Here is a 25,287-nt window from a genome sequence, read left to right as displayed (position 1 = left end):
CCGTGTTTTCCTAAACCTGCGCTTTGCGTTCCTCCACCTTTAGGTGGAGTAGGAAAAATCAGCTTAAAAAATCATGTTTTTTCTGTTGATTTCCTTTTTTCTTTTCTTTCATAGATTCTTCTGTGATCATGAGAGAGAGAAATGAAGAATGATCCGTGATTTTTAAACACCTTGTCTTGGGGATCTAGTCATGTTGGAAGGGCTTGTAGCCTGGGTTCTCAATACCTATCTGGGGAAATACGTTAATAACCTCAACACTGACCAGCTCTCCGTTGCGCTTCTGAAAGGTGAGTCCATGTGTCTCTTTTGGTAAAGAATTGCCTTTGAAGATGGCACTTCTCCTTTCTGTATTCTCTTTGTCACATTGAGAATGATAAAACATGGTGCTCAGATGGCTTTTTTAGTAGATATGTGTAAAAGGAATTTTTTCTCCTATATGACACTGATTATTATTATAGGGTAACTTAAATATGTACCTGTATTGCTGTAGATTTTAGGGAATTATTGATTTTTTTTTTAAAAAACTATACTACTGGTGACTGTGCTTTACCCCAGTTATTGTTTTTGCCTTATGAAGGGTATGGAGGCAGCCATGATATACTGATAATGGCACTGGCTTTGGCTTTAAATGCCGCTGTGTTGCTTATTAGCTATAGAAACAAGTCATTGAAATTCGGAGCCTCAGTTTCTTTAGAAAACGAGGCTGACACACTTCTCCAGGGTTGCTGTGGAGATCAGAAGGACAGACAGTTAAAGCTCCTCTACTGGTGTATCATAAGCACCCGGTCAGGGTTTTCCATGATGTTCCTTTGAGGTGTCCCAGAACTTCTGAGGTCTTGTCTTGCTTAGTCGTCGAGTACAGAAAGCTTGAGACATTATAGCCTATATAGGTCTCTACTCGGTAAATGCAGTCCCGTGGTTCGGTGGGGGGATTGGAAAACTGCTTTTTTTCTCCTTCTCCCTGTTTTAATTTAAGTTCTCTTTGCTCATCTCAAAATGTAAACCTTTACTAAATCCTGAGAAAGGAGATAAAGCCAGTCCGCAAGCATGTGGGATCCTAGAGAGTGGACAGGAGGCCTCCAGTACGGTCAGACCTCAGCTTCCTGGAGCGTGACTTTGGGCAAGTGGGTCAGGACAGGTGGTGGCATAGCAGTGATGCAGATGATGGTGGTCTGAGCATAGGGTGCCGGTCACTGGTCATCCTTCCCCAGAGGAGCTGCTTTCCGGGTCTTTCTGACCCATCTAATCCCGTGAAAGGATTGTGGCAGCCACCGGCTGTGGGGAGCTATCAGGGTCACACCTCCACTTCCTTCCCTTCATTGGGAACAGAAACAGGCTCTTTCCCAGTCTCCTCCTGTTGCTTGTCCTCCGGTCCTTAGAAGGGAGCTGCTGAAATGCAAAGTGAAAGTGACCAGTCTTTCCGGGAAGAGGCTATGTTCAAAGTTCAGTGGCCGTGCCAAGTTCACCTCTTTGGCCATTTACTGAAGTTCTCATACCCGCTGTGAGGCTAACCGGGTTGTACAGGGCAGGTACAGGGCCTGGAAAGAGACCGGTACACTGTGGCCTTGCTGATAAAAGAGCTGGCTCTCTCAGCAGGGGATGGTGAGAGGATGTTTGCCGAAGAAATGAATAAATAGACATTTTTGTGGCATATGATGTATCATGGGATCTATAGTAATAACAGATTTCTAATCTCAGAAGTTTTAGACAGAATATATCTTGTAACAACTGTGCGTATCTCTCTGATGCTTTAAACTGCTTTTCTATACTTATTTTCTTTAAAAAATATTCTCTATGGCTTTTAACGAACCTGTGGAGTCTGAGGAATATTTCCCTGAGAAATTGAAAGTTGCTTTTTCTTTCATAACCGGTGTTAGTATGCTGCCCATCCTTATGGATCCAAGCACACCCAATGCTTGGCGGAGAGTGTTGGGGTGTCCCAGGGTACTGAGAAGGGCTTTGTAAAGAAGTTGAGGGTTTTTGTTGATCTCAAAGACACAGTTACAGTTTTGCAGTGTTTAGAGGTGGAGGACACTAGATGTTATTTTAATCTATCTGCCAATATTTACTATTCTAGATGCTTTGGGAGATGCATGGAGACTGAAGTAGAGGTCAAAAGTATGGGTTTTATATCCAGACTGGGTTTGAATCCCAGTTCCTCCATTTACTAGTAGCTCGGGCAAGTTACTCAAATTCTTCAGGTTCCAGTTTCACTTTCTGTAAGCTGGAGATAATAGTAACTATCTCATAAGGTTCTGAGGGCTGCACACATTACCCTAAGTCAAAGGTTCTTGGCATATAGTGAACCCCTCAACTGGGGTTATCATCATCCACCGTCATGATCATTCATATAGGATTGGCTGGTGGGTTGGACTTGAAAGGCCATGTTAGAAGTAATAAAAATGCCAAGTTCGCATGTGAGTGGTTGAAGGACAGAGCTAGCATTGTGTAAGATTTCCCTCGTTCAGTCATTCAGTAAACACTTGATGAACACCTGCCTTGGGTAAAGCTCTGTGTTATGGAACGATACGAAAAGGGGGGACAGTAGAAGATACTAAGAGCTCAGTTGTAGGAGCTAACCCTGGTTTCACCGTTTGAAAGCTGTTTGTGACTGTAAGTGACCTAAGCCTCCCCTTCACCCCTCTCCCTCTTGCCACCTGAGATCAGATCTGGTATGAACTCTGCACTACCACCTACGGGGTCTGTGGGTTTTAGGTGAATTGCTTGTCCTCTAAGCTTCATTTCTCAAAAATGGAGCAGCCCTAGCTGGTTTGGCTCAGTGGATGGAGCATCGGCCTGTGGACTGAAGGGTCCCGGGTTTGATTCCGGTTAAGGGCGCGTGCCTGGGTTGTGGGCTTGGTCCCCAGTGGGGGTGTGTGCAGGAGGCAGCCCATCGATGATTCTCTCTCATCATTGATGTTTCTATCTCTCTCTCCCTCTCTCTTCCTCTCTGAAATCAATAAAAAATATTTAAAAAAATGGAGCAGTTAATAGTATTTCCTCATACCATTGTGAGGATTACATGAGATCATGCATATGCAGTGCCTGGCACATAGTGAGTCCTCACTAAATGATGGCTGTTACTACTACTACAAAAATTATTGTTACTTATCCGCCTCCATCTTGATAGTCCTTGTCCTTGGAGAGCTCGCTGATAATCTGTTGGGGAGACAGAAATTACATGGTAACCCAAGGGGTGTATATATTACATTGTTATTACTAGACGTCTAGGCATAATGCAATGGGGTACAAAGCAGGGGAGCCATTCCTCCTGTCTGTGGGACTCTGGGGACGCTGGTATGGAGGGAGCTTTTGAGTGGACCTTAGCAGGGTTTTGATAGGGATGCAGGTGGGTCACCAGGCTCCAGGGAGAGTGAAGCGTGTGAGTGGAGGCAGAAGGCTGAAAACTTGCACGGAGAAAACTTGCAGGGCATGTTTGGAGCCAGAAGGTAGTGGCTGCCAGTGCCATGCCAAGGCGTCTGAACTTTGGGCTGTGGGCATATCTGTAACCCAAAACTTAGATTCCCCTCCTTTTTCTTTCTATAAGCTCTGAATCTCAGATCGGCCCTGTTAATGACCTAGAGCCAAGGGAAGAGGATTTAATAGTCATTAACAATTACTGAGAAATGATCCATCTCTAAATTCACCCCAGTTCTAAGTGACTAGATTTGCTGCTAATCTGAGATGAGACATTTTTGGATGAGAGAGACATCCATGACTATGCCTGCATATTATTTACCTGTAAATAAATGAACATCATTATCATTTATGAAGTATCATTTATAAAGTACTTGCCTACACTGGGTGCTTTCGGGCCTGGCCCCTTGGAGGGACCTCTTCCAGCAGGGTCAGTGGTGGGTACCTGTGTGAGTGGGTGGGGCAGTAGGAGGCCTTTGGTCTTGAACCACGCATGGCTGCTGCAGTTTTGCCTGGGCCCTCAGTTCTCATCCTTTCTTCTGTTTCCGCTCCTTTCCAGGTCACCTCCTTCATTCTCTGGGCTGCAGCTTCTTTAATTTTTCATGGTGTGGATTGCCTACAATTCGTTCCACTTCTCCAGGCTATACAGTAGCCAAGCAAACGTAGGGCCGTCAGCCTCGTCTGGGTACTGAAAAAATAGGGCAGATGTTGCTTCTTCAAAAGAAGAGACTACATACTTTACTCCCTTTCAGTCACTTTCAACTGATAAGGAACATGTTTCATGATATTTTTTCCCCTTAAGATTATTTTCTCCCCAGATGTGGAAATACGGTTTGTCCGGGCTCTCTGGGGTTATTGACTTCTCCTTTTGGTTAGTCTTAAGGTATGTGGATCCCCCATATGGACAGCTGTTCCCGCAAAAGTCTGAGCAATAAATTGGCTACATTTGCTCAGAATCTGCCAAATTGCTAGATTTGAATACTTAGAAGCCAATTATGCACTGGTCTTGAACAATCAGGGAAAAGTAATCAAGTTTCTTGCATTAGCGGTCTTTGGAGGAAAAGCCTTGCTTGCCTTTTTCCTGGGTTCCCTTACCAGTTAAGGGCTGCTGGGTGGCTGCTGTCTGTACTGCTTGTTCTTGAAAATAATGCATCTCAGACAGATTTCCGTGACTCAGAAATTGCCTTGTGTGGTGCAAACAGTTTTGTAAAATGAATGCTGTCTTCCGAGCTCTCTGGGGATGAGAATCCTGCCTTCTCTTTTTGTAACCCCAGTGGTTAGTATAGTGTCTAGTAAGGACAGGGACTGGTATATATATATGTGAATGAATGACTTCCATAGTCGGGGGTTGGGGGTGGGGTGAGAGATCTAGACTATTCCTTGGAGGCATCTTGTACTTTGGGGTTTAAGTCATTGTCAAAGCTGGGTCTGAAAGGTCTTCAGTGGGGGTCCTGTTTGTTCCTTTGCCTTCTGCTTGGTTATTACATCTGCAAGTGGAAGTGCAGAGGAGAACCTGCGGAGCTGGTCCCTCCAGAAGAGAGAGTCTAATTCCTTTTCATGACCAACTTCGTTAACTTTCCCAGGCTCCCAGATGTTGTGTGCAGTACACCTGTTTTTGGGGGGTGTGTGTTGGTAAGGAGAGCTTGTTAAAATTTGCACATTTCTGTGCTTCAATCCCAGAGATGTCTGGCAGGGGGCCCAGGAGCCCGCATTTCATCCCAGGAGATTCGGATGTTAATGGTCCTCTAGTGAACATTACCCTGAACTAGGGGCTTGCAAACTGGCCAACTGGCCAGATTCCCACCTGTGAGCTGAAAATGGCTTCTACATTTTTAAAGGCTTGTGAAAAAAACCCCCCCAAAAACCAAAAGGAGACTATACAACAGACACCATAAACCCTGAAATATTTACTATCTGGCTCATTACTTCATCTGCTGTAAACTTCAGCTGTTATGTACATGTCAGAGTGGGAGCCAGGAAATTAGTATAGATGAAGCACATAGGCTGGTGGTGGTGCCTCCGTTGGCTTTGTGTTGCTCTGGTCTAGTTGTAAAACTTTCCCTTTAACCTTCAATGATTTGCACAGAGTAGGCATCTGCCGCATTTGTTGGATGAACATTTCATGATATTATTTTATTTATGTAATTATTTTAATTTTATTTTTCAATTACAGTTGACATTCCACATTATTTTGTATTAGTTTCAGGTGTACAGCATAGTGGCTAGCCAATCATATACTTTACAAAGTGATCCCCTGATATTGACAATATTCCCTATGCTTCACTTTACAACCCCAGGCTGTTTCATAACTGCCAATATAGAGTTCTTAATCTCTTCACCTTTTCACCCAGTCTCCCAAGCCCCCTCTCCTCTGGCAACCACATGATGTTGTTTTTATTTTTTAGGTGCAGTCGAATTAGAAAACTTGCCATTAAAGAAAGATGCCTTGAAAGAACTGGAGTTACCATTTGAAGTCAAAGCTGGTACGTGGAGCGAAGGAGAGGGAGGCAGTGTTCAGTGTTCATTGTGTGGGACCTGAAATTGAGAGTCCTTGACTTGGGCTCTCTGTGACCAGAAAGAGGCAGGGTAGGAAGTACAGTTTAGATCCATCTTAAAATGTGGTCTCTAGGCCACTAGTATCAGGATGACCTTGGGGTGGAAATGGTGGAGGCGGTCATGTGGCCTCTGACCTACTGAATTAGAATCTCCAAGGATGTGTCATTCAACTTGTATTTAAAAATATATGTATTTATTGATTTTTTTAGAGAGGAAGGGAGAGGGAGAGAGAGAGATTGAAACATCAGTGATGAGAGAGAATCATTGATTGGCTGCCTTCTGCATGTCCCCCACTGGAGATTGAACCCACAACCTGGGTATGTACCCTTGACTGGAATTGAACCTTCAGTCCGCAGGCTGACTCCACTGAGCAACACCAGCTAGGGCTCAACTTGCATATTTAATAAATATTTCTGGTGATTCTTATGTTTACTGGAGTATGAGACCTGTTCTAGGTACAGGGGGTTTTATTTTCAGATAATTCATTGTAAATGTTACTGAGAGAGTTTACTCTATTGCATGAAAGTGGGCTCTGGAACAGTATGCCTGGGTTTATTCTAAATCTGCCATTTTCTGGCTCTGTGACCTTGGGTAAGTTTCCTACAACTCTGTGTGTGCCTCCTCATCCTTAAAATGGGATGATAATAGTACCTACATCAAAGGAGAATACCTGAGTTAATACATTAAAATTACTCAGGACGATGCCCGACACACTCAATAAATGTTTGCAACTATATAGGAGTTCTGCAGTTGTGAGGTTTGGTGAGGAAGCAAGAATTGTTCTGGAATAAAATATTCTCCATTGAATGATCAATTATAAAATTGGTCTCTATTTAGGCACCCCTCATCATTCAACAGTAGCCTGTTGAAATCAGTCAGTCTATCCTTTATTTTGGAGTACTTATCTATAATAATAAAAGGGTTATATGCTAATTAGGACGTCCTTCTGGACATCCTTCCTGATGAAGCCGGGCAGGAGGGAAGCCAGCCTGGGTCCTGGGTGTCACCGGCGGCCAGAGGGAAGCCTGGGTCCTAGGTGCCAGAGGGAAGCTGGTGCCGGCAGCTAGGGGAAGGAAGGCCTAGTCTTGCACGAATTTTCGTGCATCGGGCCTCTAGTATTACAATAAAATGCAAGTACAATGCAAATGAAAAACCTTGCAAAAGATTTAGGCTTTCTTGAAATCAATTCAAGTGATGGGTGATCTGCCAGTCAGAAGCAGAGGCACTGACTCATTAGAATCTGAAGGAAAACTTTCAAGAATGATGACACTTCTGAGTTATTGAAAGCTCTTGGGAAAGGTTGATGTTTTCTGATATTTTTGCAAAATGGGTAATAATTAGGCACAATAAACTGGAAGCCGGGGAAAGTTCAGTGTACTTGTTCTGCAAAAATTAAAACCTAACATCATTTTTATTTTAGTCATATAGTTATTAGAATATTACATATTCTCTCCCCAATTAATTTTGGTTAGAATTGCAACTGTGCACTAATTGCTAAAATTCTTTGCTGTTAAAAGTGGTATGTTTCAGTTTTAATATAAATTTTATTAAATATAAGAAACATTGTTTTAGATAAAATCCAAATTAAAATGTGTTTTTTTTTCATTATTGTAGATATCTGAATTTGGTACTGGATTACACAGTTGATCACTTGGTGTCATCATTAAAAATGCTATTGTTAATGATATTCTTTAATGTTAAATACAAGGGTGGGCACAGATAGGTTTACAGTTGTGAGTATGTGAAATAGTTTATTCTTGTGTTATTGCTTATTATTAACCTACTTTTGCCCACCCCTGTATAACTGATCAATCCCACTTGAATTTTAGATCTTACAGGATAATTGGAGGCCCAGTGCACGAAATTCATGCACTTGGTGGGGGAGGGGGGCCCTCAGCGGGCCTAAGCCGTCAGTCAGACATCCTTAGCGCTGCCATGGAGGTGGGAGGGGCTCCTGCCACTGCTGCTGCCCTTGCCAGCCGTGAGCCTGACTTCTGGCACACTGACCACCAGGGGGCAGCTTCTGCGTTGAGCGTCTGCCCCCTGGTGGTCAGTGCGCGTCATAGCGACTGGTCATTTTGATGTTAGGTCGATGTGCATATTAGCCTTTTATTATATAGGATGATCGCCCCCTGACAACTGTGCTGCTTTCAGAGGTTGGGCTTTCAGAGGTGGATCTTTGAGAGATCCATGAGGACAGGTCAGATGTTCTTATGCATTATTCCTCAGTGGTGACTTGCCTCTAATTAATTGAATTTAAAGAAGGCTTGAGTTCTAGGAGGCTTGACTAGAAATGGTAGAACTTGGGAAATAAGTATCACAATTCTCCCAGGCTCTTTAGCTCTCCCATCAGGCCAAGTTCTCATAAAGAATCAATTCTTCCTCGATAGAGGCCACTGCAGCATCTCCAGTATGTCAGGGGGTATGTGCAAGATTGAGCATACTGTAAATCTGATAACGCCCAATAAGTACTTATCAGCCAGCAGGTTAATAATGAGCAGGAAATGAGGTTCATGCCCATGGGCTTGTGCAGGTTCCATGGGGAGAAAGACACCCCAGAGAAATTTAAGATGTAGTCCAGGTGGGGGACAGGTAGTTTCCAGGAGAGAGCTCTTGCATTTGCTATGTGTCACACTGAACTTTCCCCAGCTTCCAGTTTATTGTGCCTAATTATTACCCATCTCAGCTTACTAACGCTTGCTTCCCAAGTACGAGGACCTGTTGCCTGTTTTCTTAAATTGAAAAAGGTAAAAATAATGCTCCCCTAAGAAAACGAGAAGAATACAGAAAAATAGAAGGAATTAAAAATATGTAAAGACATTTAACAAGGTTTTCTTTTTCCTAGGTTTAATTGGGAAAGTAACCCTTCAGATTCCCTTTTATCGCCCCCATGTGGACCCTTGGGTGATCTCCATCTCCAGCCTTCACTTAATTGGAGCCCCTGAAAAAATACAAAATTTCAATGATGAAAAGGAGAAACTGTTGGAAAGGGAACGCAAGAGAGCTCTTCTTCAAGCCCTGGAGGAAAAATGGAAGGCAAGGCAGAAATCCTTTGATCCGGGAGAGCATCGTGGTGAGACTCGTGACGTGAGCAAAGCACTAGCTCTGGCTAACACCGGCTCTTTTCTTTGTAGAATGAACGCCAGCAGAAAGGGGAATCCTATTGGTATTCCGTCACTGCCTCCGTAGTTACGAGAATTGTGGAGAATATTGAAGTAAGTCCTACTGACTTTTATAAAGCAGAAACAGGAGAGGGATTTATTTCTCAGGCTTACATGTGTTTACTTCTGAGCTGTCTGTTTCTCAGGGGCCTCGCTGATACAGGGTGTACTCCGTAGACAGGACTGACTGTTCAGGTGTGCCCTTCTCTAGGCGGTGCCCAGGGGAGAACCTGAAAAGCAAGTCCCACGGCTAGGCTTTGGGCACAGGCTTTTCTTGCTTCGCTTAGTGTGAGTAGGAGTTTTCGTTTCTCTTACATTTCACTTCACTTTCTTTTTGAATGTTGGAGCCCCACTTGCTGAAGGATTTAGCCACATCACCTGCTAGTAAGCTTTCATGGCTTTTGTTTCAGGGTAAATCACATAAGCTCTCTGATCTCAGTTTCTTCGTCTGTAAAATGAGAGGTCGGATGCACCGTTTCTGGTTGATTAGATAGTGAATTGTGAACAGCTCACTAAGATATTTAATCTCTCACGGATGGATCTGGTGGCAGTTTGATGAGTATCAGTGTTAGGGCTATTGGCCACCTTTTCCACTTTAATTACAAATTTGTTTTGTCCTCAAAAAACTAGATCAGAGGCCCTTTTCGTCAGCCCGTACTTACTACCTCCAGGGTTTTCTTGCAATGCCCGGGTAACACAGGTGTGTCACTTTCCCCCCAAATAGTCTGAGGTTGTTGGTTTCATAACTTTGATGAAAAGGTTGTTACATTTGAGGTGACTGCTTTGAATTCTGTTTCAGAAAGTTCTTTTTTTTTTAAGTTGTCATTGATTTTTGAAAATTCATCATTATTTTTATTTTATTATTTTTAAAAAATATATTTTTATTGATTTCAGAGAGGAAGGGAGAGGAAGAGAGAGATAGAAACATCAATGTTGAGAGAGAATCATTGATTGGCTGCCTCCTGCACGCCCCCTACTGGGGATTGAGCTCACAACCCAGGCATGTGCTCTGACCGGGAACCACCTCTTGGTTCATGGATCGATGCCAACTACTGAGCATGATGATCGCATTTCAAAGGAATGGCTTTCAGGTCCTTGAGTTGTAGGAGATTACACACACACACACACACACACACACACACACACACTTCAAAGGGATGGAGAAAGGATTCACAATTTTAAGCCCTTAGAGCAATTATAAATGTTCTAAGAAAGGGAGGTCAGAGCTGATTGTCAGGTGTTGGCTAGAACAAACAAACAGCCCTGAGCTTTTCCAGAGAGGAACTCAGAGAGGGGCTGGATTGTCCCAGGGACAAGCTTTAGGCTGCAGGAAGCCACATCAAAATTGGGTCAAGTTCTTAGGGCAGGAGCTTGAACAGAATGTTCTTTTTTTTTTTTTTTTTTTAATATATTTTTTATTGATTTTTTACAGAGAGGAAGGGAGAGAGATAGAGAGTTAGAAACATCGATGAGAGAGAAACATCGATCAGCTGCCTCCTGCACACCTCCCACTGGGGATGTGCCCGCAACCCAGTTACATGCCCTTGACCGGAATCGAACCCGGGACCTTTCAGTCCGCAGGCCGACGCTCTATCCACTGAGCCAAACCGGTTCTGGCGAACAGAATGTTCTTGCGAGAGTCTTTGCAGTTCTCAGGATGTACCACACTTTGTTTATCCATCATCAGGTGATAGACATTGGGCGTTTCCACTTTTTGGCTACTGTGAATAGTGATGCCGTGAACATTCGGGTATAGGGTTTTGTGTGAACGTGTGTTTTCAGTCCTGAGTATTATATACCTAGGAGTGGAGTTGTTGAGTCATATGGTAACTATATGTTTAATTTTTGCGGGGAACTAGCAAACGGTTTTCCAAAGTGGCCGCACTGTTTTACAATTGTACCAATAATGTATGAGCGCTTCAATTTTTCCTCATCCTCATCTGCACTTGTTATTGTCTCTCTTCTGATTATAACCACGCTAGTGGATATGAAGTGGTATCTCACCGTGTATTTTTTTAAATATATATTTTTATTGACCTCAGGAAAGGAGAGGAGGAGAGAGATAGAAACATCAGTGATGAGAGAGAATCATTGATCGGCTGTCTCCTGCATGCCCCACATTGGGGATTGAGCCCAAAATCCAGGCATGATCCCTGACTGGGTATTGAACTGTGATCTCCTGGTTCATAGGTTAATGTTCAACCACTGAGCCGCTGGCTGGGCTCACTGTGGTTTTGATTTGCATTTCCTTGGCTAATGTTGCTGAGTATTGTTTCATATGCTTATTGGTCATTTATAAATCCTGTTTGGAGAAATGTCTATCCAAATTCTTTGCCCATTTAGAACTTGGTTTATTGTTTTTTTAATTATTAAGTTGTAAGTGTATTTTTAATATTTAATTCTAGTCCATTATGAGACATATGATTTGTAAATATTTTCTCCCATTTTGTGGGTTGTGTTTTCACTTTCTATTATTATTTTTTAATTCATTGAAGCAGCATGCCTTTTCGCTAGCTTGTCTTCTGGGGCAGAGGGAAGTAAAGAAATAAATAGGTACAAAGTGTATATGTCCTGCTGATTTCCTGTATCTAGGTGTGGGGACACAGACAACTCTATCATAGAGGGAGGGCCAGTTACCTGGATACAGTGGTATTACTCTCTTCTAGTGTGTCTCTATGGTGTCTTCTGAGTTGACTTAATGAAAGTATTATAGCTCTCTTCTGTGTGTGTCCAGTTTGTGACTGTAACGCTGAGGGGCTTGAGGAGCATTGGCTCTGTGATGTGTGTATAAAATGCCAGCTGTGACTTACTTAATGCGGCTCAGGGCAGTGTGACTCCTACCTCTAGTATTCCACCTGTAGCAGTTGCCTAAACGTGCTTTTATTTTTTCTCCCCTTTGCAGTTAAAAATTCAAGATGTTCACTTGCGCTTCGAAGACGGTATTACCAATCCTTCCCACCCTTTTGCCTTTGGCATCTGCATTAAGAATGTTTCCATGCAAAATGCGGTGAATGAGCCTGTGAGTATGAAATATGACTGAGCCAGGAAGAAAGCACTATTTGTGGGGAGTCTGGGGCTCTGCTCTTGTCATCTTGCCTCATGTGAATGAGATTGCTTTCTTTTCCACCGGGGTCTTTCCCTGCATGTATGTCTCTGGCCTGTATGTAATACATCTAATTTTCTGGAATAGGGAAACCGTTAAGTTTCTCTGACCTTTTGTTCTGTCACTCATCCTTTAAATGTTGGTGCAGCCCCTTTCATTTTCTCCACAAAGAAATCAAGGTGTGGAGAGGCTTTCATCTTTGGTTTTCTTCTCATACCATGTGTCCTCCCAGGTAAACTCATCTGTTTCATAGTTTCAGTGACCACCTGGGAGTATTTGCTGATGGCTTCCACTTGCACTCCATTCTCCCCCTCCGGACTGACCATTATATTCATATCCATCTACCTGTGGATACAGATGCCGCTGGGGCATTTAGGCTTATAACCAACACGATCCCATTATGTCCCATCTGTCCAATTTGCTCCCCTGAAACCAACTTTTCCCCTTTATTTTCTAACATGTTACTGAAGGTCCAAACAAGCAAATGAAAACCAGCATCTTACGAACGCTTTTATGTGCGAGACACTGTTCTTTGTGCTTTGCACGATGGCTCATTGAATTCTCCGTGCTTTTCACCACCACTGTTGTCCTCCTGGTGTGGCTGAGGTGCTGAGGTGCAGAGCGCTGACGGGAGGGCGGATCAGCTCTGCATCTGGGGTTGGCAGATTGGCCCCCCACCCGTTTTTGTAAAAAAGATTTATTGGATCACTGCTGTGCCCTTTGTGTGTAGTGTCTAAGGCTGCTTTTGTGCTACAGTGGCAGAGTTGAGTCGTTACAACAGAGATTGTAGGGTCTACAAAGCCTTCATGTGTACTCTCTGGCCCTTTTCAGAAAACGTTTGCCATCCCTGCTCCAGATCATGTGTTCTTACCCACTCCCCTAATCTCTAGAAGCTCCGTGCGCATCCTTCCACTTCTCATTCCTCAGCGTCCATGTCCATTTGATCACAGCGTCCCGCCAATGTTTCCTGCACAGTGTCTCAAAGGTAGCTCTTCTCTTAGTCACGCTGCACCTGTCTGAGTTCAGGATCCTGTCACCTTCTGCCTGGGCTGATAAAGCATCCTGTTCGGCGACCTCCTTGCTGCCACCCCAGGCTCTCGATTCATTCTGTGCCAACGCTTCCCACCCTTTTCCACCCCATGGCACACAGAAAACAAGGAGTATTTGTACGGGACATGGGGGCAAAAGGATGTGGTTAGCTCAGAGTAACCAAGTATTTCTAAAAAGTAACTTGATCCTATAAACTTGCTCGTTATCTTTTTTAAAAAAAATATTTTTATTGATTTCAGAGAGGAAGGGAAAGGAAGAGAGATAGAAACATCAATGATGAGAGAGAATCATTGATTGGCTGCCTCCTGCACGCCCCCTACTGGGGATTGAGCTCACAACCCAGGCACGTGCCCTTGACTGGAATTGAACCCGGGACTCTTCAGTCCGCAGGCCGACACTCTATCCACTGATCCAAACCAGCTAGGGCTTGCTCATTATCTTGATGTGACTCATGGCTCCTTTTCTCTGGCGCACCAGTGGGAGCTCTACTTTGCACTGTTGCCAGAGTTTTGTTTCTAAAACACATACCCGGTCCTGGTGCATACCCGCATCAGAACCCTCAGGGCTCCCTGTCACGTAAAGTATGAGCTCCAGAGTCCTTGGTGTGGTGTATACTTCCTTTCCTAGTGTGTCAGTGTCCGGGCAGCCATAACAGATAAGCTCAAATAGGTGGCTTCAAACAACAGAAATGTATTCTCTTGTTCTGGAGGATGGAAATCCAAAATCAAAGGGTTGGTAGAGTGGATTCTTTGGAGGCTCTGAGGGAGAACGTTCCATGCCTTTCTCTTTGCCTCAGGGGGTAGCCTTGGCATTCTGGGCTTATAGATGCATCTTTCCAATCTCTGCCTCTTTTTTCACATGGCCTTCTCCTTTGTGTCTTTTTTTTTTTCTTCTTTAAGGGCACCATAGGGCCCATCCTAATCCAATATGACCTCATTTTAATTTGATTACATCTGCAAAGACCCTGTTTCCAAATAAGGTCCCATTCACAGGTTTTGGGAGGACATGAATATTTTGGGGGAGGAAACTATTCAACCCAGTACACCTAGTAACATCCAATCTACTTTTCTCAACACCTAACTAACTCCGCTACCAAATATGTTCATACACATGTGTGATTACTGCCCCCACAGCACATGAGCCGTGCTCCAGTCACACAAACTCACTGTCCTCTGAGGTTGTCAGGCATTTTGTATCGTTGGCCCTACTCTTTGCAATGTGTCCCCATCCTTTCCTCTTACCAGCTCTATGCCTGAAACTTACACATCTCCGAGTCATGCAGTGCTGTTTTCTCTTTGTTTGCTCGTGGCTTCTTAAATACTCTCCCTCTGCTTTCCTCTGCTTAATTAAAATTGTTGGCATGTTTGTATTCCCACTTAGCTACACTTGAACTCTGGGAGAGCAAAACCATGCTTTAGTCTAGTTTTGTATCCCCAGCACCTTGCAAAGGTGCCTGGTGGATGATTCTTCACAAATGGCTTGTTGAATGAATGAATAAAGTCATGAATATGGAGTCATCTTGTTTTCTTCCCTGTCTTACCTCAGGTGCAGAAGTTAATGCGGAAAAAGCAGTTAGATGTGGCAGAGTTTAGCATCTATTGGGATGTCGATTGCACTTTACTGGGGGATTTGCCTCAGCTGGAGTTGCAGGTATGATTCTGGCAGAGGGCTTTATTGTGACACTGCACTGAAGTGAAGGGGTGCAGGGTGACTGTCGTGTAGGTTTTTGTTCTCTGCGTCTCTGACTCCTGTTCCCATCCCCCCTCCATAGGCACCCACTCTCAAGTGTGTTGCTTGAGGTATTTGCTATGTATATAACTGAACAGTATGTCGTGTTTTGTATATGTTTTACATTTACATTGCATTTTAGATTTCCTTGTGTTTTTTTTTCCACTTAAGGCTAATGTTTTTAAGATGGATCAGTGTTGCTGTTTATTCTTCTAGCTGGTTGCTCTGACTACTGCATAATCCACCGTATGCATCAAGCATATGGTTATCCATTCTTCTAGTCACCATACACTAGGCATTCAGTTTTTCATTGAACAAAGCACCAGATGGGATTCTTAAAGAAGAGCTTTCTTATGTTTATGTTGACACTTCACTTTGGTGGAATTCTGTTAAGAACTACTTAGATCAGCGGTCGCCAACCGGTGGTCTGTGGACCACTGGTGGTCCGTGAGGTTTGAAGGTTGGTGACCGCTGACTTAGAAGATCATTATAAATCATCCTATATAATAAAAGGCTAATATGCAAATTGTCTCCTCCACCAGGAGTTTGACCAGGAGTTCAACCAGGGGGTGGGGTTGGCTGGCCAACCTCTGGAGTACCCCCCCGCCAGCCCAGCCCGATCGACCCTGATCAGGGCGGGCCAGCCGGACTCCACCAGTGCACGAATTCGTGCACCAGGCCTCTAGTTGTATATAAAGTATTACTGTTTGTGAAGGCTTACAAAATAATCTGTTTAATCTTTTTCTAAAGTAATTGTAGTTGATTTAAGTGAAATAGAGAAAAAGGACTCGCTTTTTGTCCCACCCAAGATTATCTTTGGCTTGATGCTATCATACGGAATGGTTTTGTTTTGTTAGTTTGATTAAATAAATACTGTGCTTCCATACAGTACAGCAGTATGCAACTCTAAAATAAGGGCAAAGACCATATATAATAGTCTCTAAGACACAGTATTAAGTATTATGTTTAAAAAACTAAGGCAAAACAGGACATATACCATTTGTGTAAGAATGGTTACAAAACCAGAAAACTGACAGGTTCTTGTGACACTCAGGAGGCCATGGGCAAGAGCATGGAGAGCCGCGATCATCACTACATCTTGGAGCCGGTGTGCGCATCTGCCCTTTTGAGGAGAAACTGCTCCAAAGAGCCTCTGAGGTCTCGGCACACTCCCCGTTTTGAATGCGACATCCAGCTGGAGACCATCCCCTTGAAACTCTCTCAGGTACCCCTCTTTCCCCAGCGGTCTATGCTCTCACCGGACTCGGAACTGGGGTGAATGAGCATGTCGGTAGAAGGGCCGCAATACTTCACAGCACCCCAGTAGGAAAGAAAGGACACAGAAAGTTGTGCCCACGGTTGTGGTAGGTGTAGAATCCATTGTCTGTAGTGCGGTCGGATTGGGCTGATCTCAGGTTAGTTCTGAGTTGGTTTTAAGTGCTGGGCAGAGCCCAAGAGCACAGTCATGTCAACACTTAACTGTCAGAGTCCCGGGAGAAGTGCCACTTGGTGCGGAAATTTGGTCTTCCGGTTTGCACTGGTTTTCAATTAGGTGGATTGACTAATATGAATTGTTCTTGTTAGATACATGTCTTCACTGGGTAAAAGCAACAAATCAGTTCTAACCTAGCATCTCTTAATCTCTATTAAAAGCTGCAATACCGGCAAATCATGGGATTCCTCAAGGAGCTGGAACGGAAGGAGAGGCAGGCGAAGTTTCGAAAATGGAAACCCAAAGTGGCCATCTCTGGGAAGTAAGGGCTCGCCAGTTGTTGTATATGAAGTACATTTTGTTTTTTTTTGTATATAGATCAGAAATATCCCTCACTGTTCTTTGCACGTGGCTAGAGATACTAGTAAAAGTAGAGTCGATTTTTCTGGCCTTTAAATGCCATTTCTGTTGTTTATCACTGTTGATATTCTGACTGTCGGTTGATTTGGTGACGTGTTAGCCTTAGGTTGGGCGTAGGGGAAGTGAGAAGGCCCTCTTGGTCTTGTTTAGCAGGTAGACTGGGGTTGCTCGGATGGGACCTGATTCTTTGAATCTGTTTCCCTATGTCTTTTCTCCCAGGTTGTTTGGTCGACATTTACATAGTGCACTTTCTAACTTCTATAGCGAAAAGAAATCTGTTCATGCTGCAGTGATAAACTGGGCCAATCCAGTATATTAAAATTCTCTTAGATCTTGTGCATTCCCATATCTTTTCTGAAGTATTCCACTTAAAATCGTCAGTAGTCAAATCCGTGGTAATTATCTTATGATGGCATTTACCTTCCAGTCACCACTTGACTGTTGGTGGAGGGGACTGATATGGGTCCTTCAAACCAATTGAGGGAAATGTTATTCTCATATGATGTAGATTTGCTTTCCCCTCATGTTGAGTTCAGCCCAATATTTTAAAATGAGTTTGCAGCAAAAAATGACGGCTGACAAGAGAAAAGTTGTCTCAGAACAGGAGTGGTGTTCTGTGGGCTGCCCTGGGTGGACAGCATTTTAGGTGCTTTCAAGGTAAGAAGTAATGACATTGTTACGAAATATTTCAGCTGCCGAGAATGGTGGTACTTTGCCCTGGATGCTAACCTGCACGAGATCAGAGAGCAGAGGAAGCGCTGCACCTGGGACTTCCTGTTGCACCGCGCCCGCGACGCCGTGTCCTACACCGACAAGTACTTCAGCAAACTGAAAGGAGGCCTGCTGTCCGCAGACGACACGGTGAGCGGGCCGTTGCCTTGTGTTTCTTGTCATCAGAGGGTAAGAATGCTGTTCTCTCAAAGGCTGAAGAAAATGGAATCTGTGAAGGAATCAAGTCCCTTGCTACAGAATTTCATTTCACGGGATAGAGTGGGTCTTACTAGGGTGAGAGCTTGTTGGAAGGCCACGGCCTCGCCTCGACCAGAAGCATCCTACACCTGCTGCTTGAGGAGAGCGGGCCACGGGCTGGAAGGAGGGAAAGGGGCTGTGGTCCAGCCGCGCCTTTGTGCCCACTCCCCATGCCCCTCCCCTCCTCGCGCTCTGTGCAGGGCTCACAGAGACTCTTCAGCTAGTCACCTGCATCTCTTCAAAGCCCATTCCTCGTCATTGATTTTTTTCTCTGAGTCTAGCTCATCTCTGTAGGCTTTGGCCTAAACTTTCCCTAAGCCCAATTGATTTGCTTGAGGTTTTGAGGTAGAAGCTAGGCAGAGGGGATGAAGTAGGTGGTGAAGGTCAGCTTTTCTTGCTAATTGGAGGGTTAGAGCCTCTTAGAACCATCAGGCCTGGAGTGCTGGCCTGGACCCCAGCCTGCTCTAGTACCTCTCCTCTTCTCCTAGGAGAAGGAGTGGGGATTGCTGATTGCTTTGCTCCTGGATTTGTTTCCGTTTTGTGAGCATCAATTTTTGCAAAGCAATTTAGACTGTTTCTAATATTTCTTCTCAGGTGTTATCTCTTAATTAACTGTTTCTTTAGTAAACCCTTCCAAGCAAAAAGGAATCTTACTTTCCCTTTAGCAGCTGCCTTCACTAGGCTGCTCTAACAAAATGCTATAGCCTGGACTTAAAAAACCAGCCATTTATTTCTCCCAGTCTGGAGGCTGGGAAGTTCAGGATCCAGGTGCCAGCTTGGCCGGGTTCTGGTGAGATTCCTCCTCCTGGCTGCCTTCTTACTGTGTGTGCACATGGCCTTTTCTTGGTGGAGGGAGAAATCTGTCCCCTTTCTCTTAGAAGGGCACTAATCCCATCATGAAATCCCACCCTCACGACCTCATCCAACCTAATTACTTCCCAAGGTCCTATCTCCAAATCCCATAACATTGGAGGTTAAAGCTTCAGCATTTGAACTGAGCGGGGCACAAACATTCCTCCCGTGAGAGCATCCCACGGTGTGGTAACCACTCAGTGCTGAATCCCTGGGCGTTCTCACCTCTCCCGCTGGCACCCGAGGCACGACCCACTCACTTTTTCACCAGTATCAGGCCTGGTTACTGACGTGGGAAACTTCTGGAAATGATGGGGTCAACCAGACATTTTTTTGTTGTAAATTATGTGAAACACACGTAATTTCCTTTTCCTAATGTTAGGGTATAAGAATAGTTTAGGATAGTGAATTCTGTCTTTTGCATATTTGCATGTAGCTGGCTGCTCTTGGTCTTTCCTAACTAGCATGAAACAAATTTAAATGACTACTTCCTTGCAAATGCACGTGTGAAACAAAGGAACTAGAGGCCTGCACACTTCCTGTGTAAACGTGGTCCCGAGTTTCCTCATTGAAGTGGGAAGAAGAATAACTAGTCACCTTCCTCTGTAGTTACCATTGCTCTCAGGGACCAAGTACGGTTGGGGTTATGTGGAAGAGCTGTTTAAACCGGAAGCATAGCAACCATCGACCCAGCTATTTGTCGTCACTGTTTCTTGGCCTTCAGTGGAGATGTTGGGGACCGGAGAGGTTCCATCACAGTCCTTGTAGTGAGTGGTGTGCGAGGTGTCCAGTTCTCTGGAGCTATAACACCTGTTCTGTTTGTTTGTTTTTGTTTTCACCCCAACAGGAGGAAATGTGTCGGATTGAAGAGGAACAGAGCTTTGAGGAATTGAAGATTTTGCGTGAGCTGGTGCATGAACGATTTCACAAGCAAGAGGAGCTGGCAGAGGTAAGGAGCCCTCTGTGAGGAGACGTGCTCGGACTCAGCACTCCGAGCGCTTCCCCTTGTGTGTGCTTATGCTTGGGGGCGGGGGGTGGGCAGCCACAGCTGGTTCTGTCTGTGGGTCCTCATGTTGCTCATTGTTGATTGGCACAGAGCCTGCGAGAGCCTCAGTTTGATTCTCCAGGAGACTGTCCTGGAGACCCAGGCAGCGGTGCGGGCAGTGGGATGCTGCAGTACCTTCAGTCCTGGTTTCCTGGCTGGGGCGGCTGGTCTGGGAAGCCAGTCGAGGGGCTGTCAGCAGAGCAGCACGAGCAGTGGACTCCTGAAGAGATCCTGGGTAAGGCTGGCTCCTTCCCCTTAGCCTCCTGGGTGGCGGTGAAGGGAGATGCTGGGTTCATAATGATTTGTTACTTTTGAAACAATCCATGATATTTTCAAGCAAACAAAAAGAAGTAGAGATTGGTAAAACTGTTTGTCTCATATTCATAGAGGCAGAGCGAAGCGGTTTTGGGAGACACTTCATTTGCAACTCTGCTACTAAATTTGAATATTAGCACCTTGTCAGGTAGATCTTAGCGACAGGGATGGTAAGAGAACTAAATGTGAGCAAGTTCAGAAATTTTAAACTGACGCTCCAATCCCAGTCCAGAGCCACTCTTCAGACCCACACTGCCCAGTATGGCTTTCATAGCCACACATGACCATTTAAACTCTAATTAATTAAAATTAAATAAAATAAAACATTGGCTTTCTCAGTCACACTAGCCACATTAGCCACACGTGCCAGGTGTGCCCACTGCCCTGGACAGTGCAGGTGGAGAATGTTTCACTATGTTGGGCAGCACGGCTTTCTCCTGTACTTGCCTGTGAACCTGAACGTCCTCCTGGTTGGGAATAAGTTGTAAGAGCCCTGATGAAGCAGTTGGGTTGTTTTAAATTAGTGAATAAAACAGTCACCCACAGCTCTGGAGTTCTTTCCAAAGAAAGGGACAATGGATACACAACGTCATCATGACTGACCAGTGTGCCTGGTTTTGCTTCGGAAGTTTTCCCATGTATTTTCTTAACCTCGTTTCTTCCTCATGGGCAGGCACCGAGGACTTTTTTGACCCCGCTGCGGACGCCTCCTGCATGAACACGTACACCAGGCGGGACCACGTCTTCGCCAAGCTGAACTTGCAGTTGCAGCGGGGCACCGTGACTCTGTCGCACCAGGAGCCAGGCACTCCTCAGACCCAGGAAAGTGCTTTCATGCAGCTCGAGTTTTCAGGTACTGCCCCAGAACCCCCGGCTGGTGCTCATCTCTCTGGGTGCCCGTGTCCACGCGAATCTCATTATTTGAGTAGTTACGTTCTGGAAAGTTACCACGATCATCGTCCCCAGGGGGAAGCACACAGTTAGGTGCCTGGGAACCTCTGGCTCTAACACCCATTAAACGATCAGTACAGAACCTTGTCTTACGTGTGATGCGTTTAAAGACACCTTATCTAATATATGCTGTTGATTCATTAATGCTGAACTCACGGCCAGCAGTAGTGTAACGCCTGCCTGAGTGAAGCTTATCTAACACAGATTTTTCTCTGTAAGACACACCACAGCCTTTTGTGCTCAGGGACACTAGACAGCACTTCAGCACTATGCGTGGGGGCCATTGTGAGCAGTGAAATCAACAAAAAGCAGGAAAAGGCAAAAAACCTGGCACTTAATGGACCATGAAAAGGGCACAGTGTACAGTGTGAGAGCTGGAACAAGAAGGCAGAGCATGCTTTGTTCAGCCTCAGCTGGGAACGCACATTTTTTGCTGTCCTGCCCATGTCCTCGAAAGCACCACGAGCATGATTTAGGGGCGACAAATACATTTTAGTGAATAGGCACACTCGCAAATACGGAATCGGCCAATGATGAAGATCAGCTGTGTTTGACTTCTTGTGACTTTGAATTATAGTTGTATAAATAAATACAGAGGTTGGTTTTTACAACTCACAAATATTTCATTTCATAAAATAGTCACTTACCTGAAGTTTCTAGTATAGCTTAGAGCAGCAGTTCTCAACCTGTGGGTCTCGACCCCTTTGGGGGTCGAACGACCCTTTCACAGGGGTCGCCTAAGACCATCGGAAAACACATGTATAATTATTGTTTTTGTGATTAATCACTATGCTTTAATTATGTTCAATTTGTAACAATGAAAATACATCCTGCATATCAGATATTTACATTACGATTCATAACAGTAGCAAAATTACAGTTATGAAGTAGCAACGAAAATAATTTTACACACATGAGGAACTGTATTAAAGGGTCGCGGCATTAGGAAGGTTGAGAACCACTGGCTTAGAGGCAAATGACCCCCCCCCCCCCCCAAAAAAAAAGCTAGTTTGTTTGACTTTATAATCTTGAGAATTAGGATTTCATAAACTTAATATGGACTAGCCGATTGCTTGAATTTAATTGTAAAATGCTCTGTTTAAAATTCGTTCTGCTATGAATGTCTGATATTCCTTATATATTTGTATGGGTGGATTTATACACATAGACGTATAGATAAACAGATAGGGTTTTTTTTCTTCCGATTTCAAGGCAAAATAGTTCATGATATCTAATAGTCCTCTGTAAAATATTATACCTAATGCTTATAAAACACTTTAGGCTGTCATGGCGTAGTATCAACTCTTATATTTATTTTTTTATAGATGTAAAGCTTTTGGCAGAATCCCTTCCTCGAAGAAATTCTTCCTTGCTTCTAGTCCGGTTGGGTGGCCTGTTTCTTCGAGACCTGGCCACAGAAGGAACGATGTTTCCTCTTCTGGTCTTCCCTAATCCAGTACGTACAGCGGTGGGGGGGCGAGTCCATCTGGGTGATGGTGATGCAGGTCTGTTTTAGGCAAGCAATAGTTAATATTAACTTGATTCACTTTGACATTTGATCATCTTGAGAAAGATGGCCAATTAAAGGCAATCTGGAGTTAGATAAGTTTTTTATTTTTTATTTATTTATCTATTTATTTATTTTAATCCTCACCCAAGGGTATTTTTTCCATTGATTTTTAGAGGGAGGGAGGAGGGCAGAGGGAGAGAGAGGGAGAGAAATACATCAGTGTGAGAGACATTGATTGCCTGCTCCCACATGTACCCTGACTGGGGCTGGGCATCAAACCTGCAACCCAGGTATGTGCCCTTGACCGGGAATTGAACCCGAGATCCTTTGGTGTGTGGGCTGAAGCTCTAACCATTGAGCACATGGCTAGGGCTAGATAAGTTTTTAACATTTATTAGAGAGCAGATGTTGGTGGGATTTATGGCAATGCCCTCTTCCTCTCCTGTGTTGTAGTGAACATGGAATAGTTTGCTCTGATTTGGAAGAAAATGCCATTAGCATTGCTGTTTTCTGCATTTCAGGGTTAATGTTTGAATTTCTTCTGTGTCTGACAGACCTTTGTATGCATTCTGACCATTAGTCACTTGATAGGACCTATTCTCTTTCTAGAGTTCCAAGAAAAACCATCTCAATTTCTATATATATGCTAATTTTTACATAGAATATTATTTATTAATTATAGATCTTCAATCTTAACAAATTGTCCAAGGTATGGTCAGAATAAATTTAGCCACTTACTCTGCCCATAATATTTTTTGTTGGGGGGTATGTGGACTTGTGGAGAGAGTGGGAGTGCAGAGTGAGAGTTTGAACAGCTGTACACGGTTAATATTCCTTATTGAGCAGTCATTCATTAAATGTCGGAATGCCAAGTAGCATTGTCAGTGCAGAAGAAAATACGTGTTTTCACTAGGTTGGGAAAGAGGCACAGACTAGAGGGATCGTTCTGCAAGTCCTCTTTGATCTGATATCAGATGAGTTTTAATTTGATTGTGCTCGGTGAGAGCGATGCCAAAGCATGTGTGCCCTCTCCCGCTGACATTTATGCATTTTGTGTGTGTTCATAGGAAAAAGAAGTTGGCAGAGTTTCACAGTCTTTTGGTCTCCAAACAACATCTGCAGACAGAAGTGATCACTACCCTGGTAATTTGTAATATGTTCTTAAAACGAATCCTGGAAAATACGATGATTACAGATCAGTAGTCTTGGTTACCCGTAAAAGAGGGGGCGTGTCTTGTTGTGTGGCCAGTGCTTTGCTGTGTGGACCCCTGTTTGACTTGGGGGCAGCCTGGTGCTCTCTGGGGCAGCCTCCCAGGTCTTCAGGGTTCTTGGTTTTCATAATGGGAGCAAATGCAACCACCTTTCTTGAGGAGTCCTGTCATAATTAAGGGTCAATCCTTATTAAGGGTCATAAATGTGTGTAAATGTGAACTAACTGGAAAATAATTTAGGAGGTGTCTTTTCTCCGAATGCCTCCTGGTCTGTTAAGAATCGGATGGTTGATTTTGCCGTGTTCCATTTCTCACTCTGGTTCTTTCCTCCAGCTGCGGACCCAGATGCCCCAGTGTTTGAGATGCTGTATGAAAGAAACCCCGTGCACAGCCATTTCGAGAGGCGGCTGAATGTCAGCACCAGGCCCTTGAACATCATCTATAATCCCCAGGCTATTAAAAAAGTAGCTGACTTTTTCTACAAGGGAAAGGTTCATACCTCAGGTTAACTTTTTTGTTTGTTTGCTCTAACGTTCCTTTCTCAAGACATCTTTCCTGTCATTTCTGGCGCTCTGGACAAGGCTTATTGTATATTCAGGTGGCCTGTAGTGGTAGAAAAGGCCTTAAATCAATATCCGTAAATATTTTCTTTTTCTTTGCCTCTGTTTAGCAAACATTTTTTAATACTTCCCATTCCGTTTGGACGGCAGTTTCCTTGGCTACCCAGGATATTTTAGATCACTTGAATTTAGGAGGCATGTCCAGGAGTTTCCTTCTAGGTGGCAGACAGGATCAATGTCTGTTTTGCGTGCTTGGTGCAGCATGAAATACTGCAAAGTTCATCACTGCCCTCTCCCACATCACTGCCTTAATGTCTTCCTTTGTTTTCTGCAGTAGGTGCAGAAAACGTTCTTTTGTTGAAGGGAAATTGATAAAACAATATTATTTGGCTAAATGTATCCCCTCCTTCCCTCTTATAATAATTAATGAAGCTGTTTTAGTTTTTGGTCTCTTTTGAATTCTTTTCATGCAAATACTAGCCATAAATGTCTTGGCTTCATTGCTCCTTCACTGATAGAATATAGAAGGCATTTCCCTCTAAATTCCATGTCTTCTTTCTTTTTAAAAAAAATATATTTTTATTGATTTCAGAGAGGCAGGGAGAGGGAGAGGAAGGGAGAAGGAGGGAGAGAGAGAATTACATCAATGATGAGAGAGAATCATTGATTGGCTGCCTCCTGCACACTCCCTACTGGGGATCGAGCCCGAAACCTGGGCATGTGCCCTTAACTGGAATTGAACCTGGGACCCTTCAGTTTGTAGGCCGACGCTCTATCCATTGAGCCATACTGGCTAGGGCCCATTTCCTCTTTCAATGTGATGCCATGCTTTTAAGGTTTTGAAATAAAATAGTTTGGACTCTTTCAGATAATAATTCTAGCACCTTATGTACCTTCCCTGCCTTTCTCCTCAGGGTTGTCCCTCACCCATCTGTGCCTCGTACCTGTTACCTATATAGTGCCAGGCCAGGCTGGAGGAAGGAACTGTTGTCATAGACTGTTTTTTA

At 44.1% G+C, this 25,287-nt stretch overlaps 1 protein-coding gene across 11 annotated transcripts in view; it reads left to right on the top strand.

Annotated features, from left to right (window-relative positions):
* Positions 1-25,287, top strand: part of VPS13D (vacuolar protein sorting 13 homolog D) — a 210,316-nt gene that overhangs the window by 3,118 nt on the left and 181,911 nt on the right. For 9 of the 11 annotated variants that reach the window (XM_014446840.2, XM_023745776.1, XM_014446839.2 and 6 more), the window contains exons 2-16: positions 115-287; positions 5,823-5,900; positions 8,819-9,009; positions 9,108-9,188; positions 12,037-12,153; positions 14,833-14,937; positions 16,070-16,240; positions 16,669-16,769; positions 17,560-17,728; positions 19,536-19,637; positions 19,785-19,968; positions 20,722-20,901; positions 22,325-22,455; positions 23,577-23,652; positions 24,054-24,224. In XM_014446840.2, coding sequence (XP_014302326.1) covers positions 191-287; positions 5,823-5,900; positions 8,819-9,009; positions 9,108-9,188; positions 12,037-12,153; positions 14,833-14,937; positions 16,070-16,240; positions 16,669-16,769; positions 17,560-17,728; positions 19,536-19,637; positions 19,785-19,968; positions 20,722-20,901; positions 22,325-22,455; positions 23,577-23,652; positions 24,054-24,224 — 1,954 coding nt within the window. In that variant the 5' untranslated portion in view covers positions 115-190. Of the gene's footprint in view, positions 1-114; positions 288-5,822; positions 5,901-8,818; positions 9,010-9,107; positions 9,189-12,036; positions 12,154-14,832; positions 14,938-16,069; positions 16,241-16,668; positions 16,770-17,559; positions 17,729-19,535; positions 19,638-19,784; positions 19,969-20,721; positions 20,902-22,324; positions 22,456-23,576; positions 23,653-24,053; positions 24,225-25,287 lie in introns of those variants that run through there. The other 2 variants (XM_023745772.1, XM_023745777.1) reach the window with 2 other exon arrangements.

Source organism: Myotis lucifugus, unplaced genomic scaffold (assembly GCF_000147115.1).
Source record: "Myotis lucifugus unplaced genomic scaffold, Myoluc2.0 scaffold_580, whole genome shotgun sequence".
Lineage (NCBI taxonomy): Eukaryota > Metazoa > Chordata > Mammalia > Chiroptera > Vespertilionidae > Myotis > Myotis lucifugus.
This window is presented reverse-complemented; position numbering and strand designations above follow the sequence as displayed.